This window comes from Pristis pectinata, chromosome 19, assembly GCF_009764475.1.
Source record: "Pristis pectinata isolate sPriPec2 chromosome 19, sPriPec2.1.pri, whole genome shotgun sequence".
In the NCBI taxonomy this organism is placed as follows: domain Eukaryota; kingdom Metazoa; phylum Chordata; class Chondrichthyes; order Rhinopristiformes; family Pristidae; genus Pristis; species Pristis pectinata.
In genome coordinates, this window is record NC_067423.1 from 27,937,665 (window position 1) to 27,956,815 (window position 19,151).

At 40.6% G+C, this 19,151-nt stretch overlaps 1 protein-coding gene across 2 annotated transcripts in view; it reads left to right on the forward strand.

Annotated features, from left to right (window-relative positions):
- Positions 1–1,865: 1,865 nt before the first annotated feature.
- cerk (ceramide kinase) overlaps positions 1,866–19,151 on the forward strand; it is a 57,978-nt gene continuing 40,692 nt past the window's right edge. The window contains exons 1-4 of one of the 2 annotated variants that reach the window (XM_052034116.1): positions 1,866–2,181; positions 9,014–9,145; positions 11,523–11,645; positions 14,377–14,502. In XM_052034116.1, the coding sequence (XP_051890076.1) occupies positions 2,049–2,181; positions 9,014–9,145; positions 11,523–11,645; positions 14,377–14,502 (514 nt within the window). In that variant the 5' untranslated portion in view covers positions 1,866–2,048. The remainder of the gene's footprint in view (positions 2,182–9,013; positions 9,146–11,522; positions 11,646–14,376; positions 14,503–19,151) is intronic. The other variant, XM_052034115.1, reaches the window with a different exon arrangement.

Genomic DNA, 19,151 nt, shown 5'->3' on the forward strand with positions numbered 1-19,151 from the left:
ATCTGGAAGGCTTGATCGAGTTCATGAATGGTGGGAAGGGATGAGATAAAATGGCAAATGTTGCATCTCCTGTCTTTGCCATGAGAAAGTATTTGGTAGGTGGAGAGCAGCACTGGGGGCAAAGCAGCAAAGTGGGGAGAGCAGAATTGCAGAAAATAGAGGAGACATGGTTGAGAGACCTACCAACTACAGTGGGGAAACTACAAGTAAAGGAACAAAGAAGACATCTCAGAGGCACTGATATGCAAAGCTCTACCATCAGAACAAATATGACAGAGATGGTGAAAATGAGAAAATTGAATGAAGTCCTTACAAGAAGCAGGGTGGGATGAAGTGTGATCAAGATAGCTGTGGGAGTCTGTGGGCTTGTCATGCACATTGATCACTAACTCATCCTGTGCCAAAGAGATAGAGAAGCCAAGAAAGGAAAGAGTAGGATCTGCGAAAGTGAGAGCAAGGTGGAAATTGATGGCAAAAATAATGAGTTCTATATTAGAGCAAGAAAAGGAAGCAGCACCAATACCGTCAACGATGTATCAGTTATACCATATGAGGGAGGGGGAGCCTGAAAGGAACTGTTTCACATTTCCCACCAAGAGACAGGCCTAATTCAGGCTGACATGAATTCTCATCACTACACATTTGATTAGGAGAAATGGAATTGAGGGAGAAGGAATTCAATATTGAATGAGTTCAGCCAAGTGAATGAGTGTGATAGTGGAAGTGGGAGGCTATTTGGACCTCTGGTCAATGAAGAAATGAAGAGCCCTCAGCCCATCAGGATGGAGGTGTAAATGGATTGGATGTCGATGGTGAAAATGAGCCAGCTGGGGCCAGGAAACCGGAAAATGTTGAAGTGGCAAAGGTATCAAAGATGTCACAACGGTGTCAAATGATCATGGCAGGACTGCTCCTCAATTCCCCTTTGGCAGTTCCACCAATCTTTCAAAAATTAGTTTACTTCCTCTTTAACTACCTCCAGTGATCTGGCCTCCACAACATTCCGAAAGAAAAGGAAAACTGAATCAGGATAGGAAGAATTAAGTTCTGTGGCACAACAGAAAGATGAAATAATATATCTACCCAGACAGTATTGTGAATCTTGGGGAGATAGAAAAGAGCTGTGTAAGATCAGGGCACTTCAGGAGTGGAGACACGGGAAGATGAGAAGGACATGAATTCAGTTACTCTCTAGGAGACAATGACCTTATGTTCAGTGCTGGGGTCATGGTTCAGTGAAAGGTATTGAGGTGGTATCTGAGAGCTGATATTCAGTCTCTGCAAGGTAAAAGCCAGTTCACCAAACCACAACGGGCTCGATGACAATGTTGGTGTTGGTCATTGGTGAGTGGAGTGCTGCAAGTCCAAAGCTGGGTGGATGAGAGAGGTGGGGCAGTGGAAACATTAAGACCGTTAATGTCTTGCCGTCAGTTACCGTATCTAGATTTCTAGAGCTTGCAAGGATTCTGCCCTCTCTCCATAGATGCTGCTTGACGAACTGAACATTAAGGCAGAAGTGGCACTTAACAACAAGCAGACATACACAAGGATGGTTTGGGTATTTTGGACCCTAAAATGACTTTTCCTACCAGCCATTAACTAACTACCCACATTACCATCATCCTCTCGTTGGCCGAGACCCCATTGCACCTCCAGTTGGGTTCCAGGCCTCGTCTGCAATTCCACCTCCAGGGTGACCAAGGCTCAGACCCTACCTCCAGATCAAGCACCTCTTCCAGATCAAGCCCCACCTCCAACCCCAGCTCCAATTCAAGCCCCGCCTCCAGCTCAGGCCCCGCCTCCCGCTCCCGAGGCCGTTGGCCAGGCGCGTGCTCCTTTACGGCCATGCGTGATGACGCAAGTCCGTCGGCGGTCGGAGCGGCTGAGGACGGTGTGGAGATCCGCTGGAAGAACGGTTTGTGTGCGAGAGGAGCGACGGCGGCGTCCGCTGCGTGATGGTTGTCTCTTGACAGTCAAAGCGAGTCGGTGCCCTGCACCCTGTCCTTCAGCTGGCTGCCGTGAGCCGCGACCATCGTCGCCGGCGAGCAATGGCTGAGTGCCGCCCGCTGCTGCTGCTCTCGCACTTGTTGGTCAATGACCGGCCGTTCCAAGTCACCTTAACCAAGTCCGTGTTCTCCTGGCAGTCGCTGCGGCCGAGGAAGCCCCCATCGGCGGGAGGAGGTGAGTCAGCTGCCGGCGAGCCCCAAGCCGCGCAGGTGTCAGTGCCTGTCAGCGACGGGACGGCCGAGCAGCTGTTGCACATTTGGAAGTCCTGGGAGAGGAGGGAAGGGAAGGGAAGGTCGCTGCCGGGCACTTGTCTCTTTCCCGACAGAGCCAAGTGTTTCGTTCTGTCAGTAGGTGAAGGTGACCGAGAGCCGATGTGTTTGAACCTGGGGTGGAGGTGGGGTGGGGAGGGAAGGGAAGCGGGAGAATCAGCTGAAACTCAAGGTCAGGTTTCTGTGAAAAACATCAATAAAAATGGATGGAGATGCCTGGGAAGTCCCGTCAAGTGTTGATGTCTTGAAATCCCCATCGTCAACCAATAAAACTGTTGGATTTGAAAGAGGGCAGTAAACGTAACGTGGACTTTATTCCATGAATTTGAGCACGCCCTAACTTCCTTCTAGTTCTGCTTTCGTTGCACATTTTGTCTCATGAACCCAAAATGGCACTTTTCCCATTGCTTTTATTTTCTTGCTGCGTTTACATAACTGTTTAGGTGTTTGACAGATGTGCACGTTGTTGTATATCAAATAATTGAGCTCTATTTTCTACTTCTAATTGCCTGAAATTATCCAAAATATTCCACTAAACAATGCATCTATTCAATCTAAAATGTTAATGTCTCCCTTTGTTTTAGCTTTCCATAGTTTTCCACACGTTGGAAAACATGAATAATTTTAAATAAAAACAAAGTGAATAACTTTTGATCCCTTGATCTGCAGAGTATACTGAACATTTTGTCTCTTTTTGGTCCCCTAAATTATGAAATGTTGCCAACTATTAAAACAGTTAAAAATAAATATGTTAGATTTAATTATCAGATTATGTTTTGCTGTTAATGGCAGCCAATTGATCTATATATTTTGCATCAGCATAAAGGGCTTTTGACTTCATGTTGGTAGAAATGTGTAGTAAATTGAAAGCTAAAACTGCTTAAGTTTAGGTTTTAAATGATGCTTTATGACCTAAAATGTTTGTTTTTATTGCAAAGTATTTTAATATTTGATTAACTGGTATCAACATCAACTTTTACTCAAAGGAGGAAACTAAAAGCACTCTCAGTAATTCAGCATGGTTGGCTATTTAGTCCATTAAGGCCCCAGATTTGATTTCCAGACAGTTCATTTAAAGTGCCACATCATTGTCTCAAGTGACTCTATGTAATGGAGAGAAGGTGGAAATGGCAAAGTTAAATTGTTGGGTTAGTATTTTGTTTATGTTGGGGTGGGAGGGAGGAAGGGAAGGGGTTGGGGAGAAACTTTTGAAGTAAAATGGGAAGAATTATTTGACTGTGCATTCCTGCATTAAATAATGACTCACTGAATTTCAAAAACTACTTTGCAGAGTTATTTTCCTTGACTTGTTCTGCAGTTGGGAAAGTTGCTTGAAAGATGTAGGTTTTGTTCAGAAATATGGAAAAAATATACGTAACTTTTTTTCATCCACTGAAATGAATTGGTGAGATTTGTAAATTATGCACTATCAGTTCCTGATGTGTAATTCCAGCCCAAAATGAGATAATTTCTCCATTGTCAACCGGAATGTTTATCTAACTTTTTTTTAAAATCTGGAATGCTCTGAAAATTATTACCCTTGAAAAGGTGGGTGGTGATCTGCCACTTTGAACCTCTGCAGTTCTTCTGGTGAAGGTACTCCCCTAGTGTGTAGGGAATTCTAGGATTTAAACCCAGTAACAAAGACAGGATAGTACTATCCCAAGATGGTGTGTGACTTGGAGGGGAACCTGCAGGCAGTGGTATTCTCACTGCTGCCCTTGGTGATGGAAGTTGTGGAATTGGGAAGTGTCGTAGCTTAGGCAAGTCATCACAATGTGTTTTGTAGAGAGGATGAATGTTTAGAGTGTTTGAAGGGGTACTGACTGATCTCAAAAATCCACTTCTGTCGACACACTGTCCAATTAATAAGTTCATAAAGGCCACTTACCATAGTAATAAAAATGTGATATTTGTTCCTCAGGATTAACTCTCCACAGTAAGTAAAAATGCATTTTATTGCAGGCATGTTGTTTAATTTCATTCAAGCAACCTGAAAGTGGCTGACGAGTGCATTTTTTAAAGCTGATAAGCGTTTATAATCACATTGTATGTTGTCATCAATTCATTTGCCAAAAGTCTAATAATGCTTGAATGCTACAAAAATAGCCAACTGCTTTGTTATTTGTCATTGTATAGTTTGAAACAATTGTTTTCACAAACACATTTTAACCATTTTAACATTTGCATAATGTTGTGGAATCCCAATACCCAGTCAGAGAAAGGCCTGCAGCTCTCAATGTCCTGTTCACTACTTCTGCCCTAGCACATGCATGCCTAATAAAGGCACTCAATCAATTAAAGAGTATTAGCAAGCTGTTCTATAAATTTGGCTATGGGGAATCTTCCTGCAATGCATAGAAGATATACTTTTGCACTAAACTAGAACATGTACTGCGCTTGACGGAACATTCGCCTGAATAAGCATGTTGGAAGCATTTTGATTTATCACTTTTCTATGAATTATTTTGATCCATTTTTGTTAGATTTAATAAACTTTGCCCTAAAAGCAGTTGCAAGGTATCCCACAATTGATTTTGTCCATAGCAATGAGATGTATTGTATGTTTGTTTGCAGGCAATGGGTAGACTTACTCTGGTTATTATATATTGTGAAAAACATCTTGTCAGCTGTGGCACAGTTTTGCACATTGTCACCTCTTGGGACAGAAGGTTGCATTCAAATCCCTATTCTAGAGCCTTGATCAAAAAAAAACTCAGCTAATCTGCCATGCATGTTTGAAAGATTGATGCACTTGTAGCAGTGCCATATTTTGAATCAGACATTAAATGGAGATTCAGTCTGCCTTTCCAGGGGATGCTTACAGTAGCATGCTGCACAAATGGTCTCTCCAATGTTTTTGCGTCTAATCTTGAATAAATTCAGTAACTAACTTTGTTATATACTAGTTACTCCCGTGTAGAGGAGGACGCAATGAAGAATAACTATTTAGCAAAATGCAATAGAATTATGGTGGAAATTGGAAATAAAAACAGAAAATGTTAGAAATACTTAGCATCGCAGACAGCATGTACAGAGAGTTAACATTTCGCTTCTATGATCTTTCATCAAAATTGGATGTAATGTTCACTTGGAGTGCAAAAATGCTGTGAGAGTTCTGGATAACAGCAAACATGGGGATGAGCGTGGCCAGACTGAGGACAGTCCAGGCCATTAACTCTAACTGAACTGCCTCAATTACCTTTGCAGTTGAATTTTCTCATTCTGTCACCACTTTCAAGTTTTAAGTGTTGTCATTTAGAATAATTAGAACATAAAACATTACAGCACAGTACAGGCTCTTTGGCCCATGACGTTGTGCTGACATTTTATCCTGCTCTAAGATCTATCTAACCCTCCCTCCCTCCCTCCCTCCCTCCCTCCCACATAGCCCTCCAATTTTCTATCATTCATGTCCCTATCTAAGAGTCTCTTAAATGTCCCTTATGTATCTGCCTCCACTTCCTCTGCCAGCAGTGCATTCCATGCACCCACCACTCTTTTTTAAAAAAAAATTACCTTTGACGTCCCTGCTATACACCTTAAAATGATGCCCCCTCATATTAGCCATTTTCGCCCTGAGGAGAAAGTCTCTGATAGTCCACTTGATCTGTACCTCTTGTCATCTTGTACACCTCTAAGTCACCTCATATCCTCTTTTGCTCCAAAAGGAAAAAGCCCAAGCTTGCTCAACCTATCCTCATAAGACGTGCTCGCCAATCCAGGCAGTATCCTGGTAAATATCCTCACCCTCTCTAAAGCTTCCACATCCTTCCAGAACTGAACAGTACGCCAACTGTGGTCTAACCAGAGTTTTATAGAGCTGCAACATTATCACATGGCTCTTGAAATCAATTCCCCAACTAATGAAAGCCAACACACCACATACCTTAACAACCCTATCAACCTGTGCGGCAGCCTTGAAGGATCTATGGACCTGGAACCCCAAGATCCCTCTGTTGCTCCACACTGCTAAGAGTCCTGCCATTAACCTTGTATTCTGCTTTTAAATTCGATCTTCCAAAGTATGTCATTTCATACTTTCTGGTTTAAACACCATCTGCCACTTCTCAGCCCAGCTCTGCATCCTATTAATGTCCTGCTGTAATCTACAGCAACCTTCTACACTATCCACAACACCACCAACCTTTGTGTCATCTGCAAACTTACTAACCCACCCTTCCACGTCCTCATCCAAGTCATTTATAAAAATCACAAAGAGCAGGGGTCCCAGAACAGATCCCTGTGGAACACCACTGGTCACCAACCTCCAGGCAGAATATGCTCCATCTACAACCACCCTCTATCTTCTATGGGCAAGCCAATTCTGAATCCACACAGCCAAGTTTCCTTGGATCCCATGCCTCCTGACTTTCTGAATGAGCCTTCCGTGAGGAACCTTATCAAACGCCTTACTAAAATCCATGTGCAATACATCCACTGCTCTGCCTTCAATGTGCTTTGTCACATCCTCAAAGAATTCAGTCAGGTTCACTGGCCTGTAATTCCCAGGGTTATCCCTACTCCCTTTCTTGAACAAAGGAACAACATTTGCCATCCTCCAATCATCTGGCAATACTCCTGTGGCCAGTGAGGATGCAAAGATCATTGCTAAAGGTGCAATAATCTCTTCCCTCGCTTCCTGTAATAACCTTGGATATATTCCGTCCGGCCCCAGTGATTTATCTATCCCAATGATTTTCAAAAGTACCAGCCCATCATCTTTCCTCACGTCGACATGCCCTCGCATATCAGCCTGTTGTACACCATCCTTACGAATGACAACGTCTCTCTCTCTGATGAATACTGAAGCAAAGTATTCATAAAGGACCTCCCCTACCTCTTCCGACTCCAGGCCTGGGACATTCTCTCTTCTCTCCTCTTCCATCAGGTAGAAGATTAGGAGCCTGAGGGCACGTACCACCAGACTTAAGGACAGCTTCTACCCCACTGTGATAAGACTATTGAACGGTTCCCTTACACAATGAAATGGAATATGACCTCATGATCTACCTTGTTGTGACCTTGCACCTTATTGCACTGCACTTTCTCTGTAGCTGTAACACTTTACTCTGTACTTTTATTGTTTTTTACCTGTACTACATCAATGCACTCTGTATTAACTCAATGTAACTGCACTGTGTAACGAATTGACCTGTACGATCAGTTTGGATGACAAGCTTTTCACTGTACCTCGGTACAAGTGACAATAATAAACCAATACCAATACATGTTTCCTCTTTTATCCCTGATCGGTCCTACCCTCACTCTAGTCATCTTCCTATTCTTCACTTATATGTAGAATGCTTTCGGGTTTTCCTTAATCATACTCGCCAAGGCCTTCTCATGCCCCCTTCTTGCTTTCCTAAGTCCATTCTTAAGCTCCCTCCTGGCTACCTTGCAACTCTCAAGAGCCCTGTCTGATCCTTGCTTTCTAAGCCTTAGATATTACCATCCTTGCCTTGCCTCAATGGGACAAACCTATCCAGAACACCATGCAAGTAGTCCCTAAACAACCTCCACATTTCTGTTGTGCAGTTTCCCAAGAACATCTGTTCCCAATCTGCACTCCCAAGTTCCTGCCTAATAGTATCATAACTCCCCCTCCACCAATCAAATACATTCCCATATCGTCTGCTCCTATCCCTCTCCAAGGCTGTGATAAAGGTCAAGGAGTTATGGTTACAGTCTCAAAAACTGTCCCAGCGAGAGATCTGAAACCAGCTCATTGCCAAGAACCAGGTTCAGTATGGCCTGTCCACATACTGTGTCAGTAATCCTTCCTGGACACTCCTAACAAACCCTGCCCCATCTGTCCCCTTTACACTAAGGAGGTGCCAATCAATATTAGGGATGTTGAAATCACCCATGACAACAACTCTGCTACTTCTGCACGTTTCCAAAATCAGCCTCCCAATCTTCTGCTCCGTGTCTCTGTTACTATTGGTGGGGTGGGGGTCTATAGAATACTCCCAATAGAGTGATCACTCCCTGTTTCTGATTTCCACCCACACTGACTCTCAATCCCTCCAGGACGTCCTCCCTTTCTACAGCTGTGATACTGTCCCTGATCAGCAAAGCCACTCCCCCACCTCTTATCTCTGTCCCTGTCCTTTTTCAAACATCTAAACCCCAGAATATCCAGCAGCCATTCCTACCCTTGTGACAGCCAAGTCTCTGTAATGGCCACCACATCGTAATTCCATGTTCTTATCCATGCTCTAAGTTCATCACCCTTGTTCCTGATGCTTCTCGCATTAAAGTAGACAGATTTCAGCCCATCCAATAGATTGCAATTTTGCCCTTTCAACTGCCTATTCTTCCACAATCTTCACTCTGCGTCCACTTGTACACCAACTGCCCCATTCTCTGACCTATCACTCAGGTTCCCATCCCCCTGTCAAACTAGTTCAAACCCTCTCCAACAGCTCTAGCAAACATGCCTGCAAGAATGTTGGTCCCCTTCCAGTTCAGGTGTAACCCATCCCTTTTGTACAAGTCGTATCCTCCCCAGTTATAGCATTTAAAGATGGACTTTGTTTAGTTTTAAATGACTAAACTGCACATTAAATTTACATTTATGCATGAAGCATGTATGACCAAACTCCTTGTCATTTTGATGTTTAGACGTCAATGATTCAAGTAAAATTTATTGCAATTAATAATGTACACTTGATCATATAGTGTTGTGTGGGGACGAAAAAAAACTATGTTAACAAAATCTAATCTTCATGCAGAGAAATATTCTGTGCCTGTACCTGAGATTATTGCTGTTCGTGAAACTGAAGTAGATGGGAAAAATGAAGAATGCAGAAGATGGCAGAAAATGCCTTCTGTTTCCACTGAGAAAATTGTGCATGCATTCACAGGTACAACTGTTCATATTTCACTTATCCACTTTTTCTATTTCTCAGTTTGGGGGAAAACCTTCAATGAGTTCTGTGCAATTGAATCATTTGCACAGATGTATTTGAAAATCAAGGGCCATGCAAAAATCTAATACAGGAAATCCCCAGATTACGAACGAGTTCAGTTTTTAAGTGTTCACATCTAGTGTTAATTAGTCAAATGTTTGTCTTGGTCTATAGTATATATTTTATCTAAAACATCATAAATATAATATAATAATAATGTAACTACAGTACAGTATTTATAATTGGGAGAGAGAATGTGTCTGTGTGTATAGGTATAAAAACATTAAAACATTTCTTAAACTGTGTAGACAGAAAAGAAGAGATAATGACTAAAGGTTAACACTTACTCTCATTCCAATTGATGTGTTGCATACCGGAAGGAGCCTTAATTAACAATTGTTCTCCCTCGGGCCGACGAACAGCTTAAAACGAGCAGTGCTTTGAACATTGCGCAAAGTAGTCCACCCGTTCGTTAGTACGAACCATTGTGTGTAACTCGTTTTTTTAAGTAATAGGCTTTACAGAGGTCGGTTCGTAAATCGGGCATTCATAACCCGGGGACTTCCTGTATTAACTTTCAGCTGTATTTCTACGCATTCTGTTTAAATATTTTATTAAGCAAGATTCTGTGAAGTTGTATCTATATCAATACAAATGATTCGTAGTTTTATGCTTCCAGATAGTTCAGTTGTTACTGCAGTATTTGATATTTTTATTTCCATCCTTCTACCTAATTCCCCAACTGTAACATTTATTGCAAACTTGCTCTTCATTGCCCTGACACTGTGTCTAGATTATCCCATTGTCCTGACGCTTCTCTGATATTAGATCAAGCAAAAGTGAGACATCTTATTATGTCTTTTGTATATGTCTTAAGAATGTTGATTTCTTCACTTAAAAGATGTAGGTCCCTAATTTGTCCATTTACTTCTAACCACTTTGGGGGGTGGAGGGGGGGACGAAGTGAAAAAGCATTCATTGATTTCTTTGTAGCTTTCTACTTCAAACAGGCTTAACATTCTTAGTCATTTGTAACGTACAATATGAGACCCTTTGTGTTTACCATTTTGGACTTCCAGTGCATTTTATGAAGCAATCTGGCATGCCCTCTTAACCAACTATGTAGCCTTTCACTTCAGAGCCAACTCAAACATATGTTGGATATGTTAATACTTGTGGAATGATAATAAGATGTGTATAATATATGGTGGTGTGAGTTAAGACATCAGTAACTTCCAACTAATACAACTGAGTAAAACTGCCATTTTCTGTAATTCTTTCTGCCTAAATGCAGCAGATCACTTTACATTCAAAAATGCACACATCTGAAATTCTTCAAACTAGTAGCATTCATACATACTTGAAGCAATTAAATATACTCAATCTAAAGTCTCCTCGCTGTTCTCCAGAAACTGCTTCTGCCCAATGATTTCAATGAACAAACCAGACAGGATCTTCTGGTGGCCAGCCATTTTAATTCCACTTCCCGCTCCCACATTGACATGTCTGTCCATGGCCTCCTCTACTGCCAAGTCAAGGCTAGATGCAAATTAGAGGAACAGCACCTCATATTCTGCCTTGGTAGTCTCCAGCCTGACAGTATGAACATTTATTTCTCTAACTTCTGGTAACCACTCTCCACTATCCCCTTTTGTCCCTTATCCTACCAGCCTCATCACCCCATCTCTTTCCCCTCCCCTCCCCTACCCTCTAGATCTGACCATCACCCACACATTGCTCCCTCTGGTTCCCCTCCTCACCTCCTCTTTATTCCATGGTCCATTGTCCTCTCCTATCATATTACATCTTCTTCAGCCCTTTGTCACATCCACCTATCACCTCCCAGCTTCTTGCATCATTCCCACTCTTCCCCCTCCTTCACCTCCCTATCACCTCCCATCTCACCTCGATCCACCTTTTACCTGCCAGCTCCACCCCTTCTCCAGAACCTCCCCACCTTTTTGTACTGGCTATCTTCCTCCTTTCTTTCCAGTCCTGATGAAGGCTCTTGGCCCAAAACATCAATCGTCTATTTCCCTCCATAGATGCTGCCTGACCCACTGAGTTCATCCAGCATTTTGTGTGTTGCTCCACGTTTCCAGCATCTGCAGTCTCTCTTGTGTCTGTCTTTATATTGTTTCATGTTTCTTTTGTGCAGAAGTATGGATTCGTTGGATTTTATTTTCATAAGGTAAAATAAAGTAAACTGCTTTGAGTTAACCAGCATTCTTTTGAAATGTCTATCCAGCCACTGAAGTAATTGTACAAAATTATCTTTAGCTTGCATTGAACTGTCTACAGGTCATAACCTTTTTCTTTGTCCATATTTTAGTATATCATGTGCAGAGATCAAAAGGGCACCACTGGTGGTGCAGTGAAGTAACCTTTTACTGCAGCGATCACCAACTCTGTAACCAGTGGGTACAAGCTCTTGAGGAGCAGTTGGAATTGCAAGGTACTGTATGTTTCTGTGGAATAATGATAAAACTGTTGAATGTCTTTTATTTTACAATTTGCTGTGTAAAATTACTCCATATTTTGGTTTCTCAGAAGCTACATAAATCTGAAATGCTATTTTTTCCACTGTAAACATTGCTTGGATTTTCTACTCAACAGTACTTGCTGTTGACCTTGAAATGCTGTGCATGATATAGCCAACTTTGTGGTGTGGATTTGTCACTTCCAGGCATTAATTTAATTTTGCTGTTGGCTATAGGGGACTAATGAAGATTTAAATTATGTTCACAGGCAGCAAATCAGGAAATGAGCAGCTCTAATTTATAACTGGTATTATTTTTAAACATTTTGAATTGACCAAGATAAAGACTGGAACATTCAAATGAAATCAACATAGAAGCTGAAGCATCTTCTTGCACCTTTTAATTATACAGAAGGCAGCTATTCAGCACATGAGGCCCATGCCAGATCCTGGGGATTAATCCCATTAGTCCCATTTCCACTCCTTATTTTCCCTTTACCCATGCAGCTTGTTCTCTTACACATGCTCATTAACTTCCCTTTTCATTCTTATTTGCTATTGACTTGCTTCCAGGGGGTACCATATGGTACACCAGCTAACTACATCTTTGGAATTTGGGAGGAAACCATAGCGCCTAGAGGGGGGAACCATGTGGTCATGGAAAAAGAGTGCAGACACCATGTAGACAGCCCCTGAGTTCAGGATTGAAGTTGGGGCCCTGGAGATGTGGTACAGTAGCTAGAATAAATGCCAAGAAAGCCAACGAAATTCAATTACAAATCTTTAAACAAGGCTCAGCTTGTTCAAATTTTACAGTGAGAATAGTGAGTGAAAAATTGGTTGTTAGTTCATTGAACCTAAGGAAAAGAAACAGGGGAGGCCATTCAGTCCCATGTGATTGCTCTGCCATTAAAATTTTGATCTGCATGGACTTTAATGGTGCACCCTGTGGAGGGTTACACCAGCAACTTCTAGATTCCTGGGTTTACTATGTACCAGCAGAATCCAAGTTTCTGTCAATGTCACTTTACAATTATAGCACTTATGTAATACCAGGACCAATGTCTTTCACCTCCATCTTATCTGTTTTGTTCTGCTATCATGTTCCTTGTATAATTCAAACCCTAAATGTTTCAACAACTTTATTGAAGGTGGTTTCAAGCTAAAGAAAATTGAATATGCATTGTTTGTTGGCCTGGTAAATTACCAGTTTGTTGATTCTCGGTTCTATGACTTGTAGGATACAACTGGTTCAATATGTACTACGTTATTTCCTTCCCACTTTTCTCAGTGATCCTATGAAAGATTAAATACATTCTCACTCTGTTTAAAACTAGCCCCAAAATTAACACGTTCAAGCTGAATATAATTATGCACACTTAAATGACATGAGTAATTTACTAACAGCCATGAGGTTAGATTGTGGCAGTCAGATTAAATTATGGCAGTCAGAATGGTAATGTTCACAGTAATATTGAGGAAGACATTTGCCAGTTGGCTCTTTGCCTTTATGGAGTATTGATGAGGTTTTTTTTATCTCGGGCTCCAATTCTGGCCAGCTGCATTCTTTTCCTCTTGGCAGGGTGTTCTGATAGTTGGGCAGAGCATTTGGCTTGTAAAAATGCTCCAGATTCTATTCCAACCCAAGAATCCATAATTGTGCCCCAATGATATTTCCAACCACATCTTTGTTGTCAAGGGTGAGATAGTGTGAATGTGTTTACAGAAAATATGTATCCCTGTGCTGCGACATTTCCTGTACCATTCCACATTCATTATGTTACCTTGTTGAATTTCTGCATTGGACTGTGCAGGTTACTTCATTCAAGTCACTTGTAAGAATCTGTTTTCCTATTTTCTTGCAAATTTGATCCATCCATCAGGGAGGGTGGGATGTGGGGGCAGAAAGTCATGTTTTTACACCTTCATGATGCTCATAAGATGCATAATGAATCAGATAGCCCCCAAATTTTTTCTTCAATTTAACATGAAATGTAAATAAAGACAAATTCTAACTTGTGTTAGCTTCATATATTACAAATTTCTTTTTTTATTTGCTAGCACTAAAACATTCAAAATCAATTGATCTCTAAACAATGATAGAGGTTTGTTGTTTTAAGGCAAAATGCCTTTTCAGTCAAGAAAACATAATTGCCATCAGGAAATGCTAGCAGTCCTGGACAACGTTATCAGCATTTTATTGACTTACCCTGGATAAAGATGTTTACCAGAGCACTTCTCTAACTGGGTGACTTGCTGTACATGTTTCCTGTCAATTACTCGAGTTAGTAGATTGCTGAATGAATACTTTGCAGTTTGATCATATGTTTATGTCTTGCTCGGTCTTTTAATCAGAAATATTGTTTATATAATACATTGAGTTTTATTTCTGGCATGGTATTAATTTTTTTTAATTGAAATTCATGAATTGCTCTATCAGTGACCAGCAATGAGTCATGATAAAGACCCTTTAAATATAAAAAGTTTGGAGAAATTTCTTCAGATTGTTGAATGTTGTAGTTTAAGTGCCCTTTATGTAAAAAAAAATAGAAAATTGGCAATTTTGGAGAGAAGCATGCCAATAACCAATATTTTCACTTCAATTTCACAAGTAGATGGAGTTCTGATTTATTATAGCTTTCTTGGAGTTTTATGTTGAAGCTAACAGAAAAATTCATGAAGTTGTACTTTATTTTTACTTTTGCAGCAATGAGACCAAAGAACTTACTTGTATTCATTAATCCTTTTGGAGGGAAGCGACTTGGAAAGCAAATATATGATGAGAAGGTGGCCCCTCTGTTTCGACTAGCTTCCATTACCACTGAAGTGATTGGTGAGTTACTGCCTGGATATTGAACTATTAAGTACTAGTTTACTGCAGCAGGTGGGCGAACTAGGTTAATGACTACTTTCAGCCTGAAACATCAGATGTTATACAGATACATGTCAAAACACTTCTTCATTCTGATGAAGAGTCTTTGACTTGAAACATTAACTCTGTTTCTCTTCCCATAGGTATGGCCTGATCTGCTGAGTATTTCCAGCATTTTCTGTTTTTATTTTAATTTTCCAGCATCTGCAGGTTTTTTATTTTTCAAAACATCTCTTCTTTGGCAAAGTGGATTAATGTCTCATTGTGTGGTAAGGAATTGGGAAGGAAATGGCAAGTTAGGCCTTATTGCAAGAGGATTTGAGTATGTCTTGCTTCAATTGTAAAGAGCCCTAGTGAGCATAGCAGAAATATTGTGTACAAGTCTAAACTCCCCACCAAAAGAAGGATGTATTTACTGTAAAGGACATCAACAGAGGTTCACCAGATTGATTCCTGGGGTAGTGGTTTTGATGTGTGAGGGGACCTTATTGACACTGGGTCTACTATATACTCATAAAAAGGGGTGATCTTGTTGAAGTGTATAAAATTTTGACTGGGTGAATCCGGGGCTGGAGTGTCCAAGACCAGGGGTTACATCCTCAGAGTAAGGGATCTGATACAAATGAAAAGAAATTCCTTCACATAAAGGGTAGTGAATATCTGGAATTCTCTACTCATGACGGCTGTGGAGTTGCTTTCAACCTGAATATTCAAGGCAGAAATCAATAGATAATTGGATATTAAGGAAATCGAGGAATATTGGATTATTGTGGGCAAATAATGCTGAGGGAGAAGATCAGCCATGATCATATTCAATAGCAGAGTAGTACAGGGTGGCAAATGGTGGGCTCTGCAAGTATTTCTTGGGTGTTCTTATTGCCTGATACTGAATTAAGTAAGTGATTTAATGTTTCTATGAGAATGAATAGAATAATTTATGCAGATGACCTGTATATTTTAAAACTGGAAGTAGTTGATTTTTTTCTCAATGTTCATTTGCAATGATACAAAAGGTCATCAGTCTGCTAGAATAAGGGATTCTTGTTGTGATTCCTTAGTACTTGATACATTTTTCTTCCGACTAGCTGCCTCGTCAGTAAGTATTTTCAACAAGCATCTGCTGCCAATGTGAAGATAATTTGATGGAGAATGACTGGAGTTGTAATCTCCTTCAGCTTGCTACCGACATCTCTGAAAATACTAGTTTATTTCGATTACATTTTGTTGTCATACAAATTACACAAGGAAACAAAGTTTTCTTTTTCTTTGCACAACAAGAGATAGTCATTGGCTTTATCCCATCTTGTTTCAGGTTAGTCCTTTGCATTATTAATAAGTGTTGCCATAAAAGTGTGGTTTAAATTTACTGGCCAGAAGTTCGGGGGCATAACTTTTTTTTCTTTTTGCAGAACTATACACTACCTTCCTGAGTAAGCTTGATTGTGAGCATTATGGAGTAAAATCATTGCATTGTCAGAAATTTTACTAGATACTCCAGGGTTCACAATGCAGTTTTGTGTTAGTCACACAAAACCCGATGTCCTTTTCTGGGCAATACTGCTTTTGGAGCATTTTGGAGGAAATTGGACCATTGTTGCTGGAGTGACCATTTTTGGGTTGTGAGGGGAAGGTGGGAATGAGCATGCACATACCTCTTATCTGACTACATTCCCAACCAGATGAGTCCCAGACTGGAAGCCCTTATTTTAATTTTTTGGTCTGATTGTGCATCTGCCATAATCACTTAAGTTTTACTAACAATTTTTTCTTTGTCTGGCCGTGAGGCCATTTTCTAGCTAATGTTGACTTCTGTCATTTATCCAACAGTTCTGAAGTATGGTCTGAGGTGGAAATTATTTGTCTTCCTTTGGTTAAAAATTGTTCAGTTCGAGCATTTGTCCTTTAGTTGGTGTTGCATCACTGCCACCTTGTCTGTTCAAACATTTATACCAATTTCAGTAATGACTGTAATTCAAACTGTTGCCTTCCAGTTCATGGTACAGTTTAGAGGTATTAATAACAGGACCTGCACTGTGGAGTGGGGGGGGGTGTGGAAATGAGACCTGGCAATGTAGTGTTTTGGCAATTGTTCACCTTATTAATGTTGTATTAAGTGTTTGTGGAAACCTATGCTCATTACCACATCAATGCAGAAGATGCCCATCTGATTATGCTCTGGTCTTGGCCTAAATACAACTTTTGCATGGAATTTGAACTGTAGCATTGTGCAATTGTAAGGTAAACCTACAGAATGTTGTGTTCATTTGGGACTTGCGCAAGATGGTGAAATAGTTGTACTGAGAGCTTGTGTTTTTTCCACAGTAACATGTACATTAAAATGTTGTGCACAGAGCCACCTTTTATCGGTTGCACAACATGAAGCCCTTGGGTAAATCCAGATATTTCTTCCTAGCATTGACCAGGGTGTACAATGTGCCACAATGAATAGGTGGCTGCTGCACTTTTCTCCCGTGAATTGGAAATCTATCTAAAACCCATGTTTTTCAAGCAGAACACCAAAATGCAACTGTCTTACTGTCTATTCAGATGGTATTAGGTTAGCAAATCAGTGTATGCTTTTTTGTGGCATGTCAGAGTTGCTTAATCCATGTGTGGACCTGGAGCAAGAAGTCAGTTTGGTGCTGAAATGATACTAATAGCAGGTGCTAAGCAGTTAATGGCAAAACCCTCTGGATATGGAATGGAGCATGAGGGAGCTGCTGCTTTTAATAGTTAGGCCAGAGCTTTTGTTAGTGTTCTGATATGATTTTGATAATCAATGGTGCAATAATACAAGTATTCAGCTGGGAAGGAGGGCATGCATGCATTTGCAACTGGAATCGCCTAATTTGTCCTTCATTTAAACTAATGTTGGGTTCTGGTGTCCTTTTGAACAGCTCACCCAAAGAATCAGTGAATAGCATCTTGCTGCAAATATTCAGAAAATATTCCCAGCCTACTTGTGTGCCATAGTAGTACAAGCACACAGTACAGCTAAATACCAGGTTTGATATCCTGAGCTGGCATGATAAAAGATTCTTGGAACCAAGCTGGAGAGGGTGTGGGAATGTGGGTTGTTGGGAAGGAGAACCTACAGGGTTGGTGATGACCTGGTGCTGTGTGGGGAGTTGTATCAGCCAATTACAATTGTGTCTGCATCCCACCTTGGTTTGTATTTTGAGGTATACTGGTGCAAATTATGTCAGATTTTATTTGGTTTGTGAGGAAGTCTTGGAGAGAGTGATGCAAATTGCAAAGTTTGTATTATTACAATGTAAATTGGTATAATTACATTTTACTTTGTAAAACAATAAATATTTTAAAATCAATTGTGAGATGCAGGGTTGATTTAAAAAAAACCCAGAATATAGCTAAGTCTCAGACCAACCATTGATTTCAAAATCGAGTTTATTGTCATATGCACAAGTACATGTATGCACAGATGCAATGAAAAACTTACTTGCAGCAGCATCAGAGGCACATGGCATCATATAAGCAGCATTCACAAGAAAAACAAATTAAACATAAATTATATGCAATTATTACAAAGAACACAATTAGAACAAAAAGTCTGTTTTAGTTCAAAGTGGTCATCGTGTTGCTAAACTAGTTATTAGGGTTTTGCCGGTTTGTTTAAGAACGGAATGGTTGAAGGGAAGTAGCTGTTCTTGAACCTGGTGGTGTGGGACTCGCGGCTTCTGTACCTCCTGCCCAATGCTGCAAAAAGCTGGCATGGCCTGGATGGTGGGGATCTTTGGATGTTGCTGTCTCAAGGCAGCACCTCCTGAAGAATACTACCAATGGTGTGGAGGACTGTGCCTGTGATGTATTGGGTAGAGTTCACTACTCCCTGCAACTTGCGCTCCTGTGCATTTGAATTGCTGTACCAGACCATGATGCGACCAGTCAGCATATTTTCAACAGTACTGTATATCTGTAGAAGTTCATTAGTATTCAGTATGCTGTCAAACACTAATGTTAATCTCTATTTCTGTATTTTAATAGAGAAACTGGATTGTTTTTGTTCAGTAGAAGCTAGGTTGTTAATAAATTCCAGTATTTGTTTTTTCACATGCAAAATATTAATACTTGATTGTGTATACTTGAAATAAAATGTTTCACATGAATAATCCTCAGTGATTCAAATTGACAGTCTGTTCCTTCGTTCCAAAAAAAAATTGTATACTTCTGCCTTAAATGAAACTCATGGTTCCATTTGTGTGGAAAAACTGTAGGCTTTGCATAGTGGGCACCCAATATATTTGTTGTATACCTTGGTGGTACAAGACTCCATAGTGGCCTGCCACAGGTGTCAGGGCCTGTTTAAGTCCTTTTCAACATCTGACACGGTGAATAATCCTTCAATAAATTCCAGTTTATCAATGCCAATGACATTGTATTGCTGACACAAGCACCAGCTCTAAAAGAAGCAAGTAAAATGCTGATAAGTGATTTGCAGCAACTGGCATGCTATTTTGGAACTTGCTGTCTGAGAATATATAAATCTGCCTTCTGCAACCAAGAATATGGGAGCAGGCACATGGGTAAGCATCACCTGTAGGTGCTCTCCAAGTCACACATCTAGCTGGAAATACTCAGCAGATCAGGCC